The following is an 18,442-nucleotide window of genomic DNA, read 5'->3' on the forward strand; positions in this document are numbered from 1 at the left end:
TTGTGTTTGGTGTGGTGCATTACCACTGTCAGGCTTTGTGTTTGGTGTGGTGCATTACCACTGTCAGGCTTTGTGTTTGGTGTATTAACACTAAGCCTGACAGTGGTAATGCACCAAAATTTAATTAAACTCAGCAAAAAAAGAAACGTCCCTTTTTCAGGACCCTGTCTATCAAAGATAATTTGTAAAAATCCAAATAACTTTACAGATCTTCATTGTAAAGGGTTTAAACACAGTTTCCCATGCATGAACAATTAATGAACATGCACTTGTGGAACGATCGTTAAGAAACTAACAGCTTAAAGACAGTAGGCAATTAAAGTCACAGTTATGAAAACTTAGGACACTGAATGAAGAGGTCTTTCTACTGACTCTGAAAAACACTAAAAGAAAGATGTCCAGGGTCCCTGCTCATCTGCGTGAACGTGCCTTAGGCATGCTGCAAGGAGGCATGAGGACTGCAGATGTGGCCAGGGAAATAAATTGCAATGTCCGTACTGTGAGACGCCTAAGACAGCGCGGACAGTGGCAGACCACGTGTAACAACACCTGCACAGGATCGGTACATCCGAACATCACACCTGCGGGACAGGTACAGGATGGCAACACGCACAATCCCTCATCAGTGCTCAGACTGTCTGCAATAGGCTGAGAGAGGCTGGACTGAGGGCTTGTAGGCCTGTTGTAAGGCAGATCCTCACCAGACATTACCGGCAACAACGTCGCCTATGGGCACAAACCAGACAGGACTGGCAAAAAGTGCTCTTCACTAACGAGTCGCGGTTTTGTCTCACCAGGGGTGATGGTCGGATTCGCGTTTATCGTAGAAGGAATGAGCGTTACACCGAGGCCTGTACTCTGGAGCGGGATCGATTTGGAGGTGGAGGGTCCGGCATGGTGTGGGGCGATGTGTCACAGCATCATCGGACTGAGCTTGTTGTCATTGCAGGCAATCTCAACGCTGTGCGTTACAGGGAAGACATCCTCCTCCCTTATGTGGTACCCTTCCTGCAGGCTCATCCTGACATGACCCTCCAGCATGACAATGCCACCAGCCATTCAGCTCGTTCTGCGCGTGATTTCCTGCAAGACAGGAATGTCAGTGTTCTGCCATGGCCAGCGAAGAGCCCGGATCTCAATCCCATTCAGCACATCTGGGACCTGTTGGATCGGAGGGTGAGGGCTGGGGCCATTCCACCCAGAAATGTCCTATAACTTGCACGTGCCTTGGTGGAAGAGTGGGGTAACATCTCACAGCAAGAACTGGCAAATCTGGTGCAGTCCATGAGGAGGAGATGCACTGCAGTACTTAATGCAGCTGTTCAGGGACACATTATTCAATTTCTGTTAGTCACATGTCTGTGGAACTTGTTCAGTTTATGTCTCAGTTGTTGAATCTTATGTTCATACAAATATTTACACATGTTAAGTTTGCTGAAAATAAACGCAGTTGACAGTGAGAGGACGTTTCTTTCTTTGCTGAGTTTAGTTGTAATCAAACAGCATCTAAGTTCAGTAAAGAGCAGCAGGAGAGCTGGGACATCCTCTCACCTTGTATTTGTCTTTGGCCTTTTCCTTCCCTAGCAGTTTGAGGACTTTGTCTGCTAGCAGCATACTCTGCTGGTTCTGGAAGGCCTCCAGGATACACACCGCCGTCACATCTACAGGAACAAAACAGAACAGTTCCCTAGTCACTTCTATTATCCTTGTTGTGGTATCATAAGCCTTTAAAATGACATCTGTTATCTGAGCCCTATCCTCCAGGCACTCCTTCTTGTTGTCCAGTGTGTGTGTGTGTGTGTGTGTACCTTCCAGGCACTCCTTCTTGTTGTCCAGTCTCTCCAGGGCCTTGGCCCTCCTGAACAGGGCTTTGATGTATCGTGGGTTCATCTCTACAGCCTGGGTACAGTCCTGCACCACCTCTGTCCACATCATCTGGAAACACAGACAGTTGATGTTAACACAGCACCACATGATGAAACCCTAACCCTGGGTACAGCACCACATGATGAAACCCTAACCCTGGGTACAGCACCACATGATGAAACCCTAACCCTGGGTACAGCACCACATGATGAAACCCTAACCCTGGGTACAGCACCACATGATGAAACCCTAACCCTGGGTACAGCACCACATGATGAAACCCTAACCCTGGGTACAGCACCACATGATGAAACCCTAACCCTGGTTACAGCACCACATGATGAAACCCCTAACCCTGGTTACAGCACCACATGTAACCCTAACCCTGGGTACAGCACCACATGTAACCCTAACCCTGGGTACAGCACCACATGTAACCCTAACCCTGGGTACAGCACCACATGTAACCCTAACCCTGGGTACATCACCACATGTAACCCTAACCCTGGGTACAGCACCACATGTAACCCTAACCCTGGGTACAGCACCACATGTAACCCTAACCCTGGGTACAGCACCACATGTAACCCTAACCCTGGGTACAGCACCACATGTAACCCTAACCCTGGGTACAACACCACATGTAACCCTAAACCTAACCCTGGGTACAGCACCACATTAAACCCTAAACCTGGGTACAGTACAGTCCTGCACCACCTCTGTCCACTTCACCTGGAGGTCACAACCAATGTTGTTAATGTTGGACGCACGGGGACGCACGGGGACGCACTAGCTGTCCAGTGTAAACCAGTGTTGGCTGATGACACCTTCAAATCAGAAGACGGGCTCATTGTAATGGCTGGTATGGAATGAATGAAACAGCAATCCATTCCAGCTATTACTATGAGCTGTCCTCCCCTCACCAGCCTCCTCTGCAATAAACCCACGCGAACACATACAGAGCATCATTAATGAATGGTTGCCATGGTGATAGTTGTCACTCACCTGCTGTTCGTAGGCAGCAGCTCTGTTCTGGTAGAAGGTGGACAGGTCTGTCTGGTTTTCTCTAGGACACAGACCGATGGCCTCTGTGTAACAATGGATGGCCTGCTCATACTTCCCAGCCTTGAAGTACTTGTTGCCCTTGTTCTTAGCACCCTGGGCCCGGTCCAGAGGACTCTACAGGATGGAAGGGAGGGAGACAGAGTTAGTAGCACCCTGGGCCCGGTCCAGAGGACTCTACAGGACGGAAGGGAGGGAGACAGAGTTAGTAACACCCTGGGCCCGGTCCAGAGGACTCTACAGGACGGAAGGGAGGGAGACAGAGTTAGTAGCACCCTGGGCCCGGTCCAGAGGACTCTACAGGATGGAAGGGAGAGAGACAGGTTAGTAGCACCCTGGCCCGGTAGAGACCTCAAAACTGGGCCCGGTCCAGAGGACTCTACAGGATGGAAGGGAACAGAGTTAGTAGCACCCTGGGCCCGGTCCAGAGGACTCTACAGGATGGAAGGGAGGGAGACAGAGTTAGTAACACCCTGGGCCCGGTCCAGAGGACTCTACAGGACGGAAGGGAGGGAGACAGAGTTAGTAACACCCTGGGCCCGGTCCAGAGGACTCTACAGGATGGAAGGGAGGGAGACAGAGTTAGTAACACCCTGGGCCCGGTCCAGAGGACTCTACAGGATGGATCCAGAGTCAGAGTAACAGAGGGATGTTGTGGTGTGATAGCCCCCACCAGCATAATGCTTAGCCTTCCCTGTAGCTCAGTTGGTAGAGCATGGTGTTTGCAACGCCAGGGTTGTGGGTTTGATTCCCACGGAGGGTCAGTACAACATTTTTTATAATAATAATACAAAATAATAATAATAAATGCATGAAATGAAATGTATGCATTCACTACTGTAAGTCGCTCTGGATATGAGCGTCTGCTAAATGACTAAAATGTCAAATGTAAATAATGGGTGGACTGGCGGCCATTGCCGGTGTTACCATAGAAGCAAAGCAGGAAGTGTACCCATCAATATGTGCTGTGATTTGTTGATTCAACTCAACTGACAATTCAAAAAATACGTTCCGTTGCATGAGCCACGTCAGTTATCGTTTGAACGAACATTCTGCATTACCATGGACATGACTGCATGTGTATTCACGAAGTTACCAGTCAAACTCCCAGGGTAAGAGGCATCGTCTTTCAGATCGCGTCACTCCGACGCCACGCTCATCCCTCAACCGATCTGTCTTGTAGGACGTGGAACTCAAAAAAAAAAAAAAAAAATATGGAGATTTTGCTCATCTGACTAACTAATTCCTAATTCTGAAAATAACTCTGCTCTCGGTAGCTATGAGGCACTAAGGCAAACCATGCTCCAGCTAGCCTGTTTGAATGGCCATACGGCCAGTGCTAGCCTGTTTGAATGGCCATACGGCCAGTGCTAGCCTGTTTGAGTGGCCATACAGACAGTGCTAGCCTGTCTGAATGGCCATACGGCCAGTGCTAGCCTGTCTGAATGGCCATACGGCCAGTGCTAGCCTGTCTGAATGGCCATACGGCCAGTGCTAGCCTGTCTGAATGGCCATACGGCCAGTGCTAGCCTGTCTGAAGCCGCCATACGGCCAGTGCTAGCCTGTCTGAGGCGGCCCGGCCAGTGCTAGCCTGTTTGAGCCGGCCAGTGCTAGCCTGTTTGAGCGTCGGCCAGTGCTAGCCTGTTTGAACGGCCATGCGGCCAGTGCTAGCCTGTTTGAACGGCCTCGGCCAGTGCTAGCCTGTCTGAACGGCCAGTGCAGCCTTCTGAACGGCCAGTGCTAGCCTGTCTGAACGGCCATACGGCCAGTGCTAGCCTGTCTGAACGGCCATGCGGCCAGTGCTAGCCTGTCTGAACGCCATACCGCCAGTGCTAGCCTGTCTGAACGGCCATCCGCCAGTGCTAGCCTGTCTGAGCGGCCAGCGCCAGTGCTAGCCTGTTGAGCGCCAGGCAGCAGTGCTAGCCTGTTTGAGCGGCCAGTGCTAGCCTGTTTGAGCGGCCAGAGTGCTAGCCTGTTTGAACGGCCGCAGTGCTAGCCTGTTTGAACGGCCATACGGCCAGTGCTAGCCTGTCTGAACGCCATACGGCCAGTGCTAGCCTGTCTGAGCGGCCATACGGCCAGTGCTAGCCTGTCTGAACGGCCATGCGGCCAGTGCTAGCCTGTCTGAACGGCCATACGGCCAGTGCTAGCCTGTCTGAACGGCCATAACGGCCAGTGCTAGCCTGTCTGAGCGGCCCGGCCAGTGCTAGCCTGTCTGAACGCCGCGCAGTGCTAGCCTGTTTGAGCGACGCCAGTGCTAGCCTGTTTGAGCGGGCCAGTGCTAGCCTGTTTGAGCGCCATCGCGCCAGTGCTAGCCTGTCTGAACGGCCATACGGCCAGTGCTAACCTGTCTGAACGGCCATGCGGCCAGTGCTAGCCTGTCTGAACGGCCATACGGCCAGTGCTAGCCTGTCTGAACGGCCATGCGGCCAGTGCTAGCCTGTCTGAACGGCCATACGGCCAGTGCTAGCCTGTCTGAACGGCCATACGGCCAGTGCTAGCCTGTCTGAACGGCCATACGGCCAGTGCTAGCCTGTTTGAACGGCCAGTGCTAGCCTGTTTGAACGGCCAGTGCTAGCCTGTTTGAACGGCCAGTGCTAGCCTGTTTGAACGGCCAGTGCTAGCCTGTTTGAACGGCCAGTGCTAGCCTGTCTGAACGGCCATACGGCCAGTGCTAGCCTGTCTGAACGGCCATACGGCCAGTGCTAACCTGTCTGAACGGCCATACGGCCAGTGCTAACCTGTCTGAATGGCCATACGGCCAGTGCTAACCTGTCTGAATGGCCATACGGCCAGTGCTAGCCTGTCTGAATGGCCATACGGCCAGTGCTAGCCTGTCTGAATGGCCATACGGCTAGTGCTAGCCTGTTTGAACCCCGCCAGTGCTAGCCTGTTTGAACGGCCAGTGCTAGCCTGTTTGAACGGCCATACGGCCAGTGCTAACCTGTTTGAACGGCCAGTGCTAGCCTGTCTGAACGGCCATACGGCCAGTGCTAGCCTGTCTGAACGGCCATACGGCCAGTGCTAGCCTGTCTGAACGGCCATACGGCCAGTGCTAGCCTGTCTGAACGGCCATACGGCCAGTGCTAGCCTGTCTGAACGGCCATACGGCCAGTGCTAGCCTGACGCCAGTGCTAGCCTGTTTGAACGGCCAAGTGCTAGCCTGTTTGAACGGCCGGCCAGTGCTAGCCTGTTTGAACGGCCAGTGCTAGCCTTCTGACGGCCAGTGCTAGCCTGTCTGAACGGCCAGTGCTAGCCTGTCTGAACGGCCAGTGCAGTCGGCCAGTGCTACCTGTCTGAACGGCCAGTGCTAGCCTGTCTGAACGGCCAGCTGTACGGCCAGTGCTAGCCTGTCTGAACGGCCAGTGCTAGCCTGTTTGAACGGCCAGTGCTAGCCTGTTTGAACGGCCAGTGCTAGCCTGTTTGAACGGCCAGTGCTAGCCTGTTTGAACGGCCAGTGCTAGCCTGTTTGAACGGCCAGTGCTAGCCTGTTTGAACGGCCAGTGCTAGCCTGTCTGAACGGCCATACGGCCAGTGCTAGCCTGTCTGAACGGCCATACGGCCAGCGCTAGCCTGTCTGACGGCCATACGGCCAGCGCTAACCTGTCTGAACGGCCATACGGCCAGTGCTAGCCTGTCTGAACGCCATACGGCCAGCGCTAGCCTGTCTGAACGGCCATACGGCGCAGTCCGCTAGCCTGTTTGAACGGCCATCGGCCAGCGTAGCCTGTTTGAACCCGCCAGCGCTAGCCCGTTTGAACGGCCAGTGCTAGCCCGTTTGACGGCCAGCGCTAACCCGTTTGAACGGCCAGTGCTAGCCTGTCTGAACGGCCATACGGCCAGCGCTAGCCCGTCTGAACGGCCATCGGCCAGCGCTAGCCCGTTTGAACGGCCATACGGCCAGCGCTAGCCCGTTTGAACGGCCATACGGCCAGCGCTAGCCCGTCTGAACGCCACGGCCAGCGCTAGCCTGTTTGAACGGCCAGCGCTAGCCCGTTTGAACGGCCAGCGCTAGCCCGTTTGAACGGCCAGCGCTAGCCCGTTTGAACGGCCATACGGCCAGTGCTAGCCCGTCTGAACGGCCATCGGCCAGTGCTAGCCTGTCTGAACGGCCACGGCCAGTGCTAGCCCGTCTGAACGGCCATACGGCCAGTGCTAGCCCGTCTGAACGGCCATCGGCCAGTGCTAGCCTGTCTGAACGGCCACGCGCCAGTGCTAGCCTGTTTGAACGGCCAGGCTAGCCGTTTGAACGGCCAGCGCTAGCCCGTCTGAACGGCCAGTGCTAGCCCGTCTGAACGGCCAGCGCTAGCCGTCTGAACGGCCAGTGCAGCCGTCGACGCGGCCAGTGCTAGCCCGTCTGAACGGCCATACGGCCAGCGCTAGCCCGTCTGAACGGCCATACGGCCAGCGCTAGCCTGTCTGAACGGCCATACGGCCAGCGCTAGCCCGTCTGAACGGCCATACGGCCAGCGCTAGCCTGTCTGAACGGCCAGTGCTAGCCCGTCTGAACGGCCAGCGCTAGCCCGTCTGAACGGCCAGCGCTAGCCTGTCTGAACGGCCAGCGCTAGCCCGTCTGAACGGCCAGTGCTAGCCCGTCTGAACGGCCAGCGCTGCCTGTCTGAACGGCCAGCGCTAGCCCGTCTGAACGGCCAGCGCTAGCCCGTCTGAACGGCCAGCGCTAGCCCGTCTGAACGGCCATACGGCCAGTGCTAGCCTGTCTGAACGGCCATACGGCCAGCGCTAGCCCGTCTGAACGGCCATACGGCCAGTGCTAGCCCGTCTGAACGGCCAGCGCTAGCCTGTCTGAACGCCAGCGCAGCCTGTCTGAACGGCCAGCGCTAGCCGTCTGAACGGCCAGCGCTAGCCCGTCTGAACGGCCAGTGCTAGCCCGTCTGAACGGCCAGTGTGCTAGCCTGTCTGAACGGCCAGCGCTAGCCTGTTTGAACGGCCAGCGCTAGCCCGTTTGAACGGCCAGCGCTAGCCCGTTTGAACGGCCAGCGCTAGCCCGTCTGAACGGCCAGCGCTAGCCCGTCTGAACGGCCAGTGCTAGCCCGTCTGAACGGCCAGCGCTAGCCTGTCTGAACGGCCAGCGCTAGCCCGCCTGAACGGCCAGCGCTAGCCCGTCTGAACGGCCAGCGCTAGCCCGTCTGAACGGCCAGCGCTAGCCCGTCTGAACGTACACGCCAGTGCTAGCCCGTCTGAACGGCCATGCGCGCCAGTGCTAGCCTGTCTGAACGCCATGCGGCCAGTGCTAGCCCGTCTGAACGGCCATGCGGCCAGTGCTAGCCCGTCTGAACGGCCATGCGGCCAGTGCTAGCCCGTCTGAACGGCCATGCGGCCAGTGCTAGCCCGTCTGAACGGCCATGGCGGCCAGTGCTAGCCCGTCTGAACGGCCATGCGGCCAGTGCTAGCCCGTCTGAACGGCCATGCGGCCAGTGCTAGCCCGTCTGAACGGCCATGCGGCCAGTGCTAGCCCGTCTGAACGGCCATGCGGCCAGTGCTAGCCCGTCTGAACGGCCATGCGGCCAGTGCTAGCCCGTCTGAACGGCCATGCGGCCAGTGCTAGCCCGTCTGAACGGCCATGCGGCCAGTGCTAGCCCGTCCTGAACGGCCATGCGGCCAGTGCTAGCCCGGTCTGAACGGCCATGCGGCCAGTGCTAGCCCGTCTGAACGGCCATGCGGCCAGTGCTAGCCCGTCTGAACGGCCATGCGGCCAGTGCTAGCCCGTCTGAACGGCCATGCGGCCAGTGCTAGCCCGTCTGAACGGCCATGCGGCCAGTGCTAGCCCGTCTGAACGGCCATGCGGCCAGTGCTAGCCCGTCTGAACGGCCATGCGCCAGTGCTAGCCCGTCTGAACGGCCATGCGGCCAGTGCTAGCCCGTCTGAACGGCCATGCGGCCAGTGCTAGCCCGTCTGAACGCCTTGCGGCCAGTGCTAGCCTGTCTGAACGGCCATGCGGCCAGTGCTAGCCCGTCTGAACGGCCATACGGCCAGTGCTAGCCCGTCTGAACGGCCATCGGCCAGTGCTAGCCCGTCTGAACGGCCATCGGCCAGTGCTAGCCCGTCTGAACGGCCATACGGCCAGTGCTAGCCCGTCTGAACGGCCCTACGGCCAGTGCTAGCCCGTCTGAACGGCCATACGGCCAGTGCTAGCCCGTCTGAACGGCCCTACGGCCAGTGCTAGCCTGTCTGAACGGCCAGTGCTAGCCTGTTTGAACGGCCAGTGCTAGCCTGTTTGAACGGCCAGTGCTAGCCTGTCTGAACGGCCAGTGCTAGCCTGTCTGAACGGCCAGTGCTAGCCTGTCTGAACGGCCAGTGCTAGCCTGTCTGAACGGCCCCTACGGCCAGTGCTAGCCTGTCTGAACGGCCCTACGGCCAGTGCTAGCCCGTCTGAACGGCCATACGGCCAGTGCTAGCCCGTCTGAACGGCCATACGGCCAGTGCTAGCCCGTCTGAACGGCCAGTGCTAGCCCGTCTGAACGGCCTTGCGGCCAGTGCTAGCCCGTCTGAACGCCTTGCGGCCAGTGCTAGCCCGTCTGAACGGCCTTGCGGCCAGTGCTAGCCCGTCTGAACGGCCTTGCGGCCAGTGCTAGCCCGTCTGAACGGCCATACGGCCAGTGCTAGCCCGTCTGAACGGCCATACGGCCAGTGCTAGCCCGTCTGAACGGCCATACGGCCAGTGCTAGCCTGTCTGAACGGCCCATACGGCCAGTGCTAGCCTGTCTGAACGGCCATACGGCCAGTGCTAGCCTGTCTGAACGGCCAGTGCTAGCCTGTTTGAACGGCCAGTGCTAGCCTGTTTGAACGGCCAGTGCTAGCCTGTCTGAACGGCCAGTGCTAGCCTGTCTGAACGGCCATACGGCCAGTGCTAGCCTGTCTGAACGGCCCTACGGCCAGTGCTAGCCTGTCTGAACGGCCATACGGCCAGTGCTAGCCTGTCTGAACGGCCATACGGCCAGTGCTAGCCTGTCTGAACGGCCAGTGCTAGCCTGTCTGAACGGCCAGTGCTAGCCTGTCTGAACGGCCAGTGCTAGCCTGTCTGAACCGCCAGTGCTAGCCTGTCTGAACCGCCACGCAGCCAGTGCTAAACGGCCAGTGCAAGCCTGTCTGAACGGCCAGTGCTAGCCTGTCTGAACGGCCAGTGCTAGCCTGTCTGAACGGCCAGTGCTAGCCTGTCTGAACGGCCAGTGCTAGCCTGTCTGAACGGCCAGTGCTAGCCTGTCTGAACGGCCAGCGCTAGCCTGTCTGAACGGCCACTGTGTCTGAACGGCCAGTGCTAGCCTGTTTGAACGGCCAGTGCTAGCCTGTCTGAACGCCTACGGCCAGCGCTAGCCTGTCTGAAGCCATGCTCCGTGACGGCCAGCGCTAGCCTGTTTGAACGGCCATACGGCCAGTGCAAGCCTGTTTGAACGGCCAGTGCTAGCCTGTCTGAACGGCCACGGCCAGTGCTAGCCTGTCTGAACGGCCGGCGGCCAGTGCTAGCCTGTCTGAACGGCCATGCGCGCCAGTGCTAGCCTGTCTGAATGGCCAGTGCTACCCTGTTTGAACGGCCAGGCTAGCCTGTCTGAACGCCATCGGCCAGTGCAAGCCTGTCTGAACGGCCAGCGCTAGCCTGTCTGAACGGCCATGCGGCCAGCGCTAGCCTGTCTGAACGGCCATGCGTGCCAGCGCTAGCCTGTCTGAACGGCCATGCGGCCAGCGCTAGCCTGTCTGAACGGCCATGCGGCCAGCGCTAGCCTGTCTGAACGGCCATACGGCCAGCGCTAGCCTGTCTGAACGGCCATGCGGCCAGCGCTAGCCTGTCTGGAACGGCCATGCGGCCAGCGCTAGCCTGTCTGAACGGCCATGCGGCCAGCGCTAGCCTGTCTGGAACGGCCGTGCGGCCAGCGCTAGCCTGTCTGAACGGCCATACGGCCAGCGCTAGCCTGTCTGAACGGCCATACGGCCAGCGCTAGCCTGTCTGAACGGCCATACGGCCAGCGCTAGCCTGTCTGAACGGCCATACGGTAGCTAGTTTTCCAGTTTGTTCATGAAGTTGTATGGCACCAAAGTTCCGGGACAGTTCTCAAACTCAGCAGGTATTTGACAGCTTGCACGGTGCTTCGCTTCTTTGGAAAATTTGGCCAATGTGATGTTAGATTTTACTCTGTTTTTTTAAATCTAACAGACAACTAGGAAAAGCTCAAACCAAGTTTATTCACCCAATGGGTCAGCTGAACAGACAAAGACATGTTCCCAAGTATATAAACCCCCCTTTAGGCGGAGTCTCCTCCTTCTCACTAAACATAACTTCCTGCCTAGCAACAAAGATATAAAGTGATGTTGTCGTTAATAAACGGTTCCTTCTCCCTTAACGTGACCTGACCTCAGCCCCGATTCCTCACTAATCCACAGCTTTCCAACCTTATCAGTGACCACAGCCATGCGATTGCCTTTCCCTTACTCGGTAACATTCCAAGGCGCTGGCTCATATCCAACCTTAATTGACCCCACCTACAGATAACCATTAACCTGTGGTGTAGCAAGTATTTCAAATCACAACAACTGAAACCAGACTGACAATAACGTGTTCTGCTTCCCTCTCTCCCTCAGGACCACGAACAAGGATATTTCAAGTTCAGAAGTCAGAACCCATCAGCGATAACGTCACAGCGAGCAGTAAGCTAAAGAACATATCATGAAAACGAATTAGTGCATTAGCTACAACTTCACTACACTAGCCAGCTAGAGGGAGTATTCAGCATGGAGTGTGTCAACTAGCGCTGTTAGCATCCCTGCCTTTCCCGTCATACGGATTGGTTTGACACATGTTCAGCCAGCGAGCAGACGCTTAGCTAGCTAACGCGTTAACTAGCTAATTTGTGCACATATTGAATTTCATAAATACTGATTCTACCACCACAGAAAAACCTTAGCTATATGTAGAATGAGGTAGTGAAGACTTGCTCATGAACAAAAAGTTGAATATTAGCTACAGGGCAATTGTTTTTGGTAAGATTAAGTGATTAATTTGAGGATGAAAAAGGGGGTTCAGTGGACAATGTCTGCTCGTTCCGTGGGTAAGAGAATGCTCCTACCACTGTCTCTCCCATGCATCTTCCACCAGTGTTTTGGGTTACTGTCCCAGAAACGGCTTGTACTGCCCCAGAAACGGCGAACGGCGTGTACTGCCCCAGAAACTGCTTGTACCCACAGCACTAACTTTCTAGTTGGTGATCTCCTGCTCGTTTAGTACAGTGCAGTCAGGATTCACACAGCGAGTTAGTTCTCTGTCTTCTCTCTGTTTATCGTACTGGTTCATGTGTCATCAAGTCTGTTGTCTGCCTTCTCTCTGTTTATCATACTGGTTCATGTGTCATCAAGTCTGTGTTGTCTGCCTTCTCTCTGTTTATCGTACTGGTTCATGTGTCATCAAGTCTGTGTTGTCTGCCTTCTCTCTGTTTATCATACTGGTTCATGTGTCATCAAGTCTGTGTTGTCTGCCTTCTCTCTGTTTATCATACTGGTTCATGTGTCATCAAGTCTGTGTTGTCTGCCTTCTCTCTGTTTATCATACTGGTTCATGTGTCATCAAGTCTGTGTTGTCTGCCTTCTCTCTGTTTATCATACTGGTTCATGTTGTGTCATCAAGTCTGTGTTGTCTGCCTTCTCTCTGTTTATCATACTGGTTCATGTTGTGTCATCAAGTCTGTGTTGTCTGCCTTCTCTCTGTTTATCATACTGGTTCATGTTGTGTCATCAAGTCTGTGTTGTCTGCCTTCTCTCTGTTTATCATACTGGTTCATGTTGTGTCATCAAGTCTGTGTTGTCTGCCTTCCCTCTGTTTATCGTACTGGTTCATGTGTCATCAAGTCTGTGTTGTCTGCCTTCTCTCTGTTTATCGTACTGGTTCATGTGTCATCAAGTCTGTGTTGTCTGCCTTCTCTCTGTTTATCGTACTGGTTCATGTGTCATCAAGTCTGTGTTGTCTGCCTTCTCTCTGTTTATCGTACTGGTTCATGTGTCATCAAGTCTGTGTTGTCTGCCTTCTCTCTGTTTATCGTACTGGTTCATGTGTCATCAAGTCTGTGTTGTCTGCCTTCTCTCTGTTTATCGTACTGGTTCATGTGTCATCAAGTCTGTGTTGTCTGCCTTCTCTCTGTTTATCATACTGGTTCATGTGTCATCAAGTCTGTGTTGTCTGCCTTCTCTCTGTTTATCGTACTGGTTCATGTGTCATAAAGTCTGTGTTGCTTGTGTGTGCCATTTCACTGGTGGAGCGCGTATTCAGGAAGCGGGGTGTGGGTTGTGTTTGTGAACTCATTTTAGCTCCACAACAAGCTTGTAGCGTGGCTAATACTAGACCGAAAAACACTGCAAAGCCCAATGTGGAAGAGTATGTATCAAGACTACACTCCATGGACTACCGGGTCAACACTACACTCCATGGACTACCGGGTCAACACTACACTCCATGGACTACCGGGTCAACACTACACTCCATGGACTACCGGGTCAACACTACACTCCATGGACTACCGGGTCAACACTACACTCCATGGACTACCGGGTCAACACTACACTCCATGAACTACCGGGTCAATACTACAGTCCACGTCCCTAATCATCCATCCAGCCTGACTATCCCCCCTACTCCATCCTAACCATTCATCCTGACTGTCCCCCTACTCCGTCCCTAACCATCCAGCCAGACTGTCCCCCCTACTCCGTCCTAACCATTCATCCAGCCTGACTGTCCCCCTACTCCATCCTAACCATTCATCCTGACTGTCCCCCCTACTCCGTCCTAACCATCCAGCCAGACTGTCCCCCCTACTCCGTCCTAACCATTCATCCAGCCTGACTGTCCCCCCTACTCCATCCTAACCATTCATCCTGACTGTCCCCTACTCCGTCCTAACCATTCATCCTGACTATCCCCCTACTCCGTCCTAACCATCCAGCCAGACTGTCCCCCCTACTCCGTCCTAACCATTCATCCAGCCTGACTGTCCCCCTACTCCATCCTAACCATTCATCCTGACTGTCCCCCTACTCCGTCCTAACCATCCAGCCAGACTGTCCCCCCTACTCCGTCCTAACCATTCATCCAGCCTGACTGTCCCCCCTACTCCATCCTAACCATTCATCCTGACTGTCCCCCTACTCCATCCTAACCATCCATCCTGACTGTCCCCCTACTCCATCCTAACCATTCATCCAGCCCGACTGTCCCCCCCTACTCCGTCCCAACCATCAATCCAGCCTGACTGTCCCCCTACTCCATCCTAACCATCCATCCTGTCCCCCTACTCCATCCTAACCATTCATCCAGCCAGGCTGAGTGGTTCTTGTTGGCTTGAAAATAAGCCTAAAGACATTAGGGAGGAGTGGGCTTCATGGTGCTGACTTGTGTAAACTGAGCCCCCTGCTGACCTGCAGCCCAGACATTCTTATGGTAGTAGTAATTTAAAATCAGCGTAGGTTAATAATCCAAGTAAACATACGCTGATTAAAACACCTGGTTTTCTGGGAAATGTAATGATTAGGACAAGTTAACCTCTTAATAGGCGTTCCAGAGGTGTGTTTGATCTGCGCATGTGCCAGCACCAGCCGAGTGGGCCTCCCTCTTTAGGGCGAGCGGGCCTCTTGGGCCTCCCTCTTTAGGGCAAGTGAGGTTATGCATTTTAGTAAACATACACATTTTATCAAATCAAACAGGCTTCCCAAAAAGAACATGGTCGCTGTGGTAGAACGTTTATTTTGGTTGACGAAGTCCCATCAGGTAGCCTGATTTCTGTCCATGTAAACAGGATTATTAGGGAAATCGTTCTTGCAAACCACGCAAATGTTTTATTCAAACTATTATATTAATCTGACAATCCACAGTAATGGTATGATTGTGTGCCTTTCTCATTGGCAGCTCACCTGGATAGCTAGACGTTAGGCTCGTCACAGACAGATCACTTCTGTGGGTGAATTCATTCAAATGAGGAGAGACTTTGAACTGTGGACTCATGTTGGGTGTAGCTAACAGGTTACAAATTACCTCAAAATGGAGTGAGGCAGTGCATTGGGAGGTTTCTATACAACACTGACTGTGGACTTGTCACATTGATTGGGTTGTGTGAATGTGTACAAACAAGTAACACAACAACAAGTCAGGACTATGTAGCTACCCTTAAATGCAGATTCGGGATCAGACTTTTTGTTCGACAGGCAAACCCTTCCCTGTCTGAACCAATTAAGATCTGTCCCCCTTTACCAACTATGGGAACAAGGGCAATCCCAGAGACCAATCAATGAGCTACAACGAACAGGAGTTCTGACCATGCGTAGTGTGTGGTGATTGACTTGTTAGCTAACGAGTAAACGAAAGGAAAAGCAAGGTGACTCAATGCCTTCAGAAAATATTCACACCCTTTGACCTTTTCCACATTTTGTTGTTACAGCCTGAATTTAAAAAGAGACACAATTGAGATTGTTTTGGTCACTGGCCTACACACACAATACCCCATAATGTCAAAGAGGAATTATGTTTTTTGAAATTGTTACAAATTAATTAAAAAATGTAAAATGTATATGTCTTGAACCGCTAAATAAGTTCAGGGGTAAAAATGTGCTTAACAAGTTTTAAAAGTTGCATGGAGTCACTGTGTGCAGTAATAGTGTTTAACAGTACAACAACAAAAAAATGCATGAAATGAAAATGAAATGTATGCATTCACTACTGTAAGTCGCTCTGGATAAGAGCGTCTGCTAAATGACTAAAATGTAATGTAACATGATTTTGAATGACTACATCTGTCAGGTCCCTCAGTCGAGCAGTGAATTTCAAAACAGATTCAACCAAAGACCAGGGAGGTTTTCCAACGCCTCGCAAAGAAGGGCACCTATTGGTAGATGGGTAAAATGTAAAAAAATAAAGATATTGAATATCCCTTTGAGCATGGTGAAGTTATTAATTACACTTTGGATGGTGTATCAATACACCCAGTCACTACAAAGATACAGGCGTCCTTCCTAACTCAGTTGCCGGAGAAGAAGGAAACCGCTCAGGGATTTCACTACGAGGCTAATGGTGACTTTAAAACAGTTACAGAGTTTAATGGCTGTGATAGGAGAAAACTGAAAACATTCTAGTTACTCCACAATACTAACCTAAATGACAGAGTGAAAAGAAGGAAGCCTGTACAGAATAAAAAATATTCAAAACCATGTATCCTGTTTGCAACAAGGCAATAAAGTAATACTGTAAAAGATTTGGCAAAGTAATTAACTTTTTGCAGTTGTAAATGAGAACTTGTTCTCAACTGGCCTACCTGGTTTAAATAAAGGACTTGTTCTCAACTGGCCTACCTGGTTAAATAAAGGACTTGTTCCCCAACTGGCCTACCTGGTTAAATAAAGGACTTGTTCTCAACTGGCCTACCTGGTTTAAATAAAGGACTTGTTCTCAACTGGCCTACCTGGTTTAAATAAAGGACTTGTTCTCAACTGGCCTACCTGGTTTAAATAAAGGACTTGTTCTCAACTGGCCTACCTGGTTTAAATAAAGGACTTGTTCTCAACTGGCCTACCTGGTTAAATAAAGGGGAAATGAAAAAAGGCCGGTTAGTTCAGTTGGTCAGAGCATCATGCTGATAACGCGAAGGTCGCGGGTTTGATACCCGTACTGACCAGGATCTATTTTGGGGCGGCAGGTAGTCTAGTGGTTCGAGAGTTGGACCGGAAGGTTGCTGGATTGAATCCCCGAGCTGACAAGGTAAAAATATGTCGTTCTGTCCCTGAACAAGGCAGTTAACCCACTGTTCCTAGGCCCTCATTGTAAATAAGAATTTGTTCTTACATGACTTGCCTAGTTAAATAAAGGTTAAATAAAGATAAAATAGTCAAAGGGTATGAATACTTATTGATGGCTCTATAGCATAGCATTAGTAAAACATGTGCTTGGCTCTCAGTTCACCCAACTAGCTAGTTAGCTACACGTTTTTCTCAATACCACGTTAAATATGACTTAGTGTAACCCCATTAGTTTACTGTATTTTAAAATAGTTATTTAGGCACATAGTTAACGTTAGTTAACGTTAGTTAGCGTGTTTTTTTTAACCATTCTAGGTAACTACCTAGCTAGTTAGCGGCTAACTGTAGGTGGGATTCATTGACAGTCTGTCCTTGAATGTATTTCCGTACTGAACAAATGATCCTCAAGGAACAAGGGTGTAGTGTTATAGTTAGTACCAGTCTGGGCAGGAAAAGTGAAATAAATCAAGAGTTATATCTCAGGAGAAACAGACATTCATACCATGTCCTCTAGTTCGCGATTAGCTCGGTTAGCTGCTCCGTCTTGGCCCTGGACGGGACTGGCGCTGCCTTCTGGAGTTGTCCGTTCTCCGTTCCGTTTCCCCGGTGAGTCCTTCGTCTTGTTACGGTTCCACAGGTAAACGGCTCCTACACCCAGCACTATAGGGGTTCCGATCAGGAGGGCCAGCTGCCAGCGGGGGAGACTGCTCCCGGACTGCGGCTCAACGGGCTTTGAAGCGGCCATCATCCACCATGCAATGAGAGAGAGCACACACACACACCGCTTACACGACCCACTCCGTTAACCGAGAGGTTATAGCAGAAACACTGGGATCTTGGGATACTGGCGGGGCGCTGTTCAACTGCAACCGGGGTTGGGGTACTCTGTACTTCCGGACTACACAGGACAACAACAATAAAAAACACCACTACAAAATGACATGAGGTGCCAAGGACTCCATCTAGTGTACGTTGTATGTAATGGAGGCTGTAACAAATTCATATCAACAGACCTACCTTGACTATGAGAGCGATACATTAGGTCTGTATTTGTTGTGCTTTACTACCTGTGCTTTACCACCTGATAAATACGGTCGTTATTTAACACTCACATAAACTGTTCATGTTATTAACCTTTATTTTAACAAGGTGTCATATTGACACCAAAGCTGTGTTCGAATACCCATACTAACATACTGTATACTACATACTTAATGAGTATACACTTAATACTATATACTCTTTTTTTCCATTTTAGTATACTGTCAACGAAAGGTATCCTTTCAGTTGAGCTTACGGCTCTTCGCCTGTCTACAGGAAGTTGATACTGTTGCTATGCAACCTCTTGCTAGCTAGTTAGCAAAACAAATGACTAGTTATACATTTTACAACTTCGGGTGCGTTCTTAAATTCAATCTGGAGTGCCAGAGTGGGCTGATAAATTCAGAGGGTTGTCAGATTGTCCGTTTGTAAATTCAGAGGGTTGTCAGATTGTCCGTTTGTAAATTCAGAGCGTTGTCAGATTGTTCGTTTGTAAATTCAGAGCATTGTCAGATTGTCTGTTTGTAAATTCAGAGTGTTGTCAGATTGTCTGTTTGTAAATTCAGAGTGTTGTCAGATTATCCGTTTGTAAATTCAGAGTGTTGTCAGATTGTCCGTTTGTATATTCAGAGCGTTGCCAGATTGTCCGTTTGTAAATTCAGAGCGTTGTCAGATTGTCCGTTTGTAAATT

The 18,442-nt window shown here is 52.1% G+C and overlaps 1 protein-coding gene and 1 non-coding gene across 2 annotated transcripts in view; one reads left to right on the forward strand and one right to left on the reverse strand.

Annotated features, from left to right (window-relative positions):
• Positions 1–17,510, reverse strand: part of LOC106591638 (mitochondrial import receptor subunit TOM70-like) — a 113,753-nt gene extending 96,243 nt beyond the window's left edge. Inside the window, 4 exon segments of the mRNA XM_045687231.1 lie at positions 1,552–1,661; positions 1,809–1,935; positions 2,872–3,045; positions 17,213–17,510. Of these exon segments, the coding sequence (XP_045543187.1) occupies positions 1,552–1,661; positions 1,809–1,935; positions 2,872–3,045; positions 17,213–17,458 (657 nt within the window). The 5' untranslated portion in view covers positions 17,459–17,510.
• trnai-gau (transfer RNA isoleucine (anticodon GAU)) lies at positions 16,516–16,589 on the forward strand. The gene has a single exon. It is a non-coding gene; the product is annotated as a tRNA-Ile (tRNA).
• Positions 17,511–18,442: the final 932 nt, after the last annotated feature.

This window comes from Salmo salar, chromosome ssa10 (genome assembly GCF_905237065.1).
Source record: "Salmo salar chromosome ssa10, Ssal_v3.1, whole genome shotgun sequence".
Classification (NCBI taxonomy): Eukaryota; Metazoa; Chordata; class Actinopteri; order Salmoniformes; family Salmonidae; genus Salmo; species Salmo salar.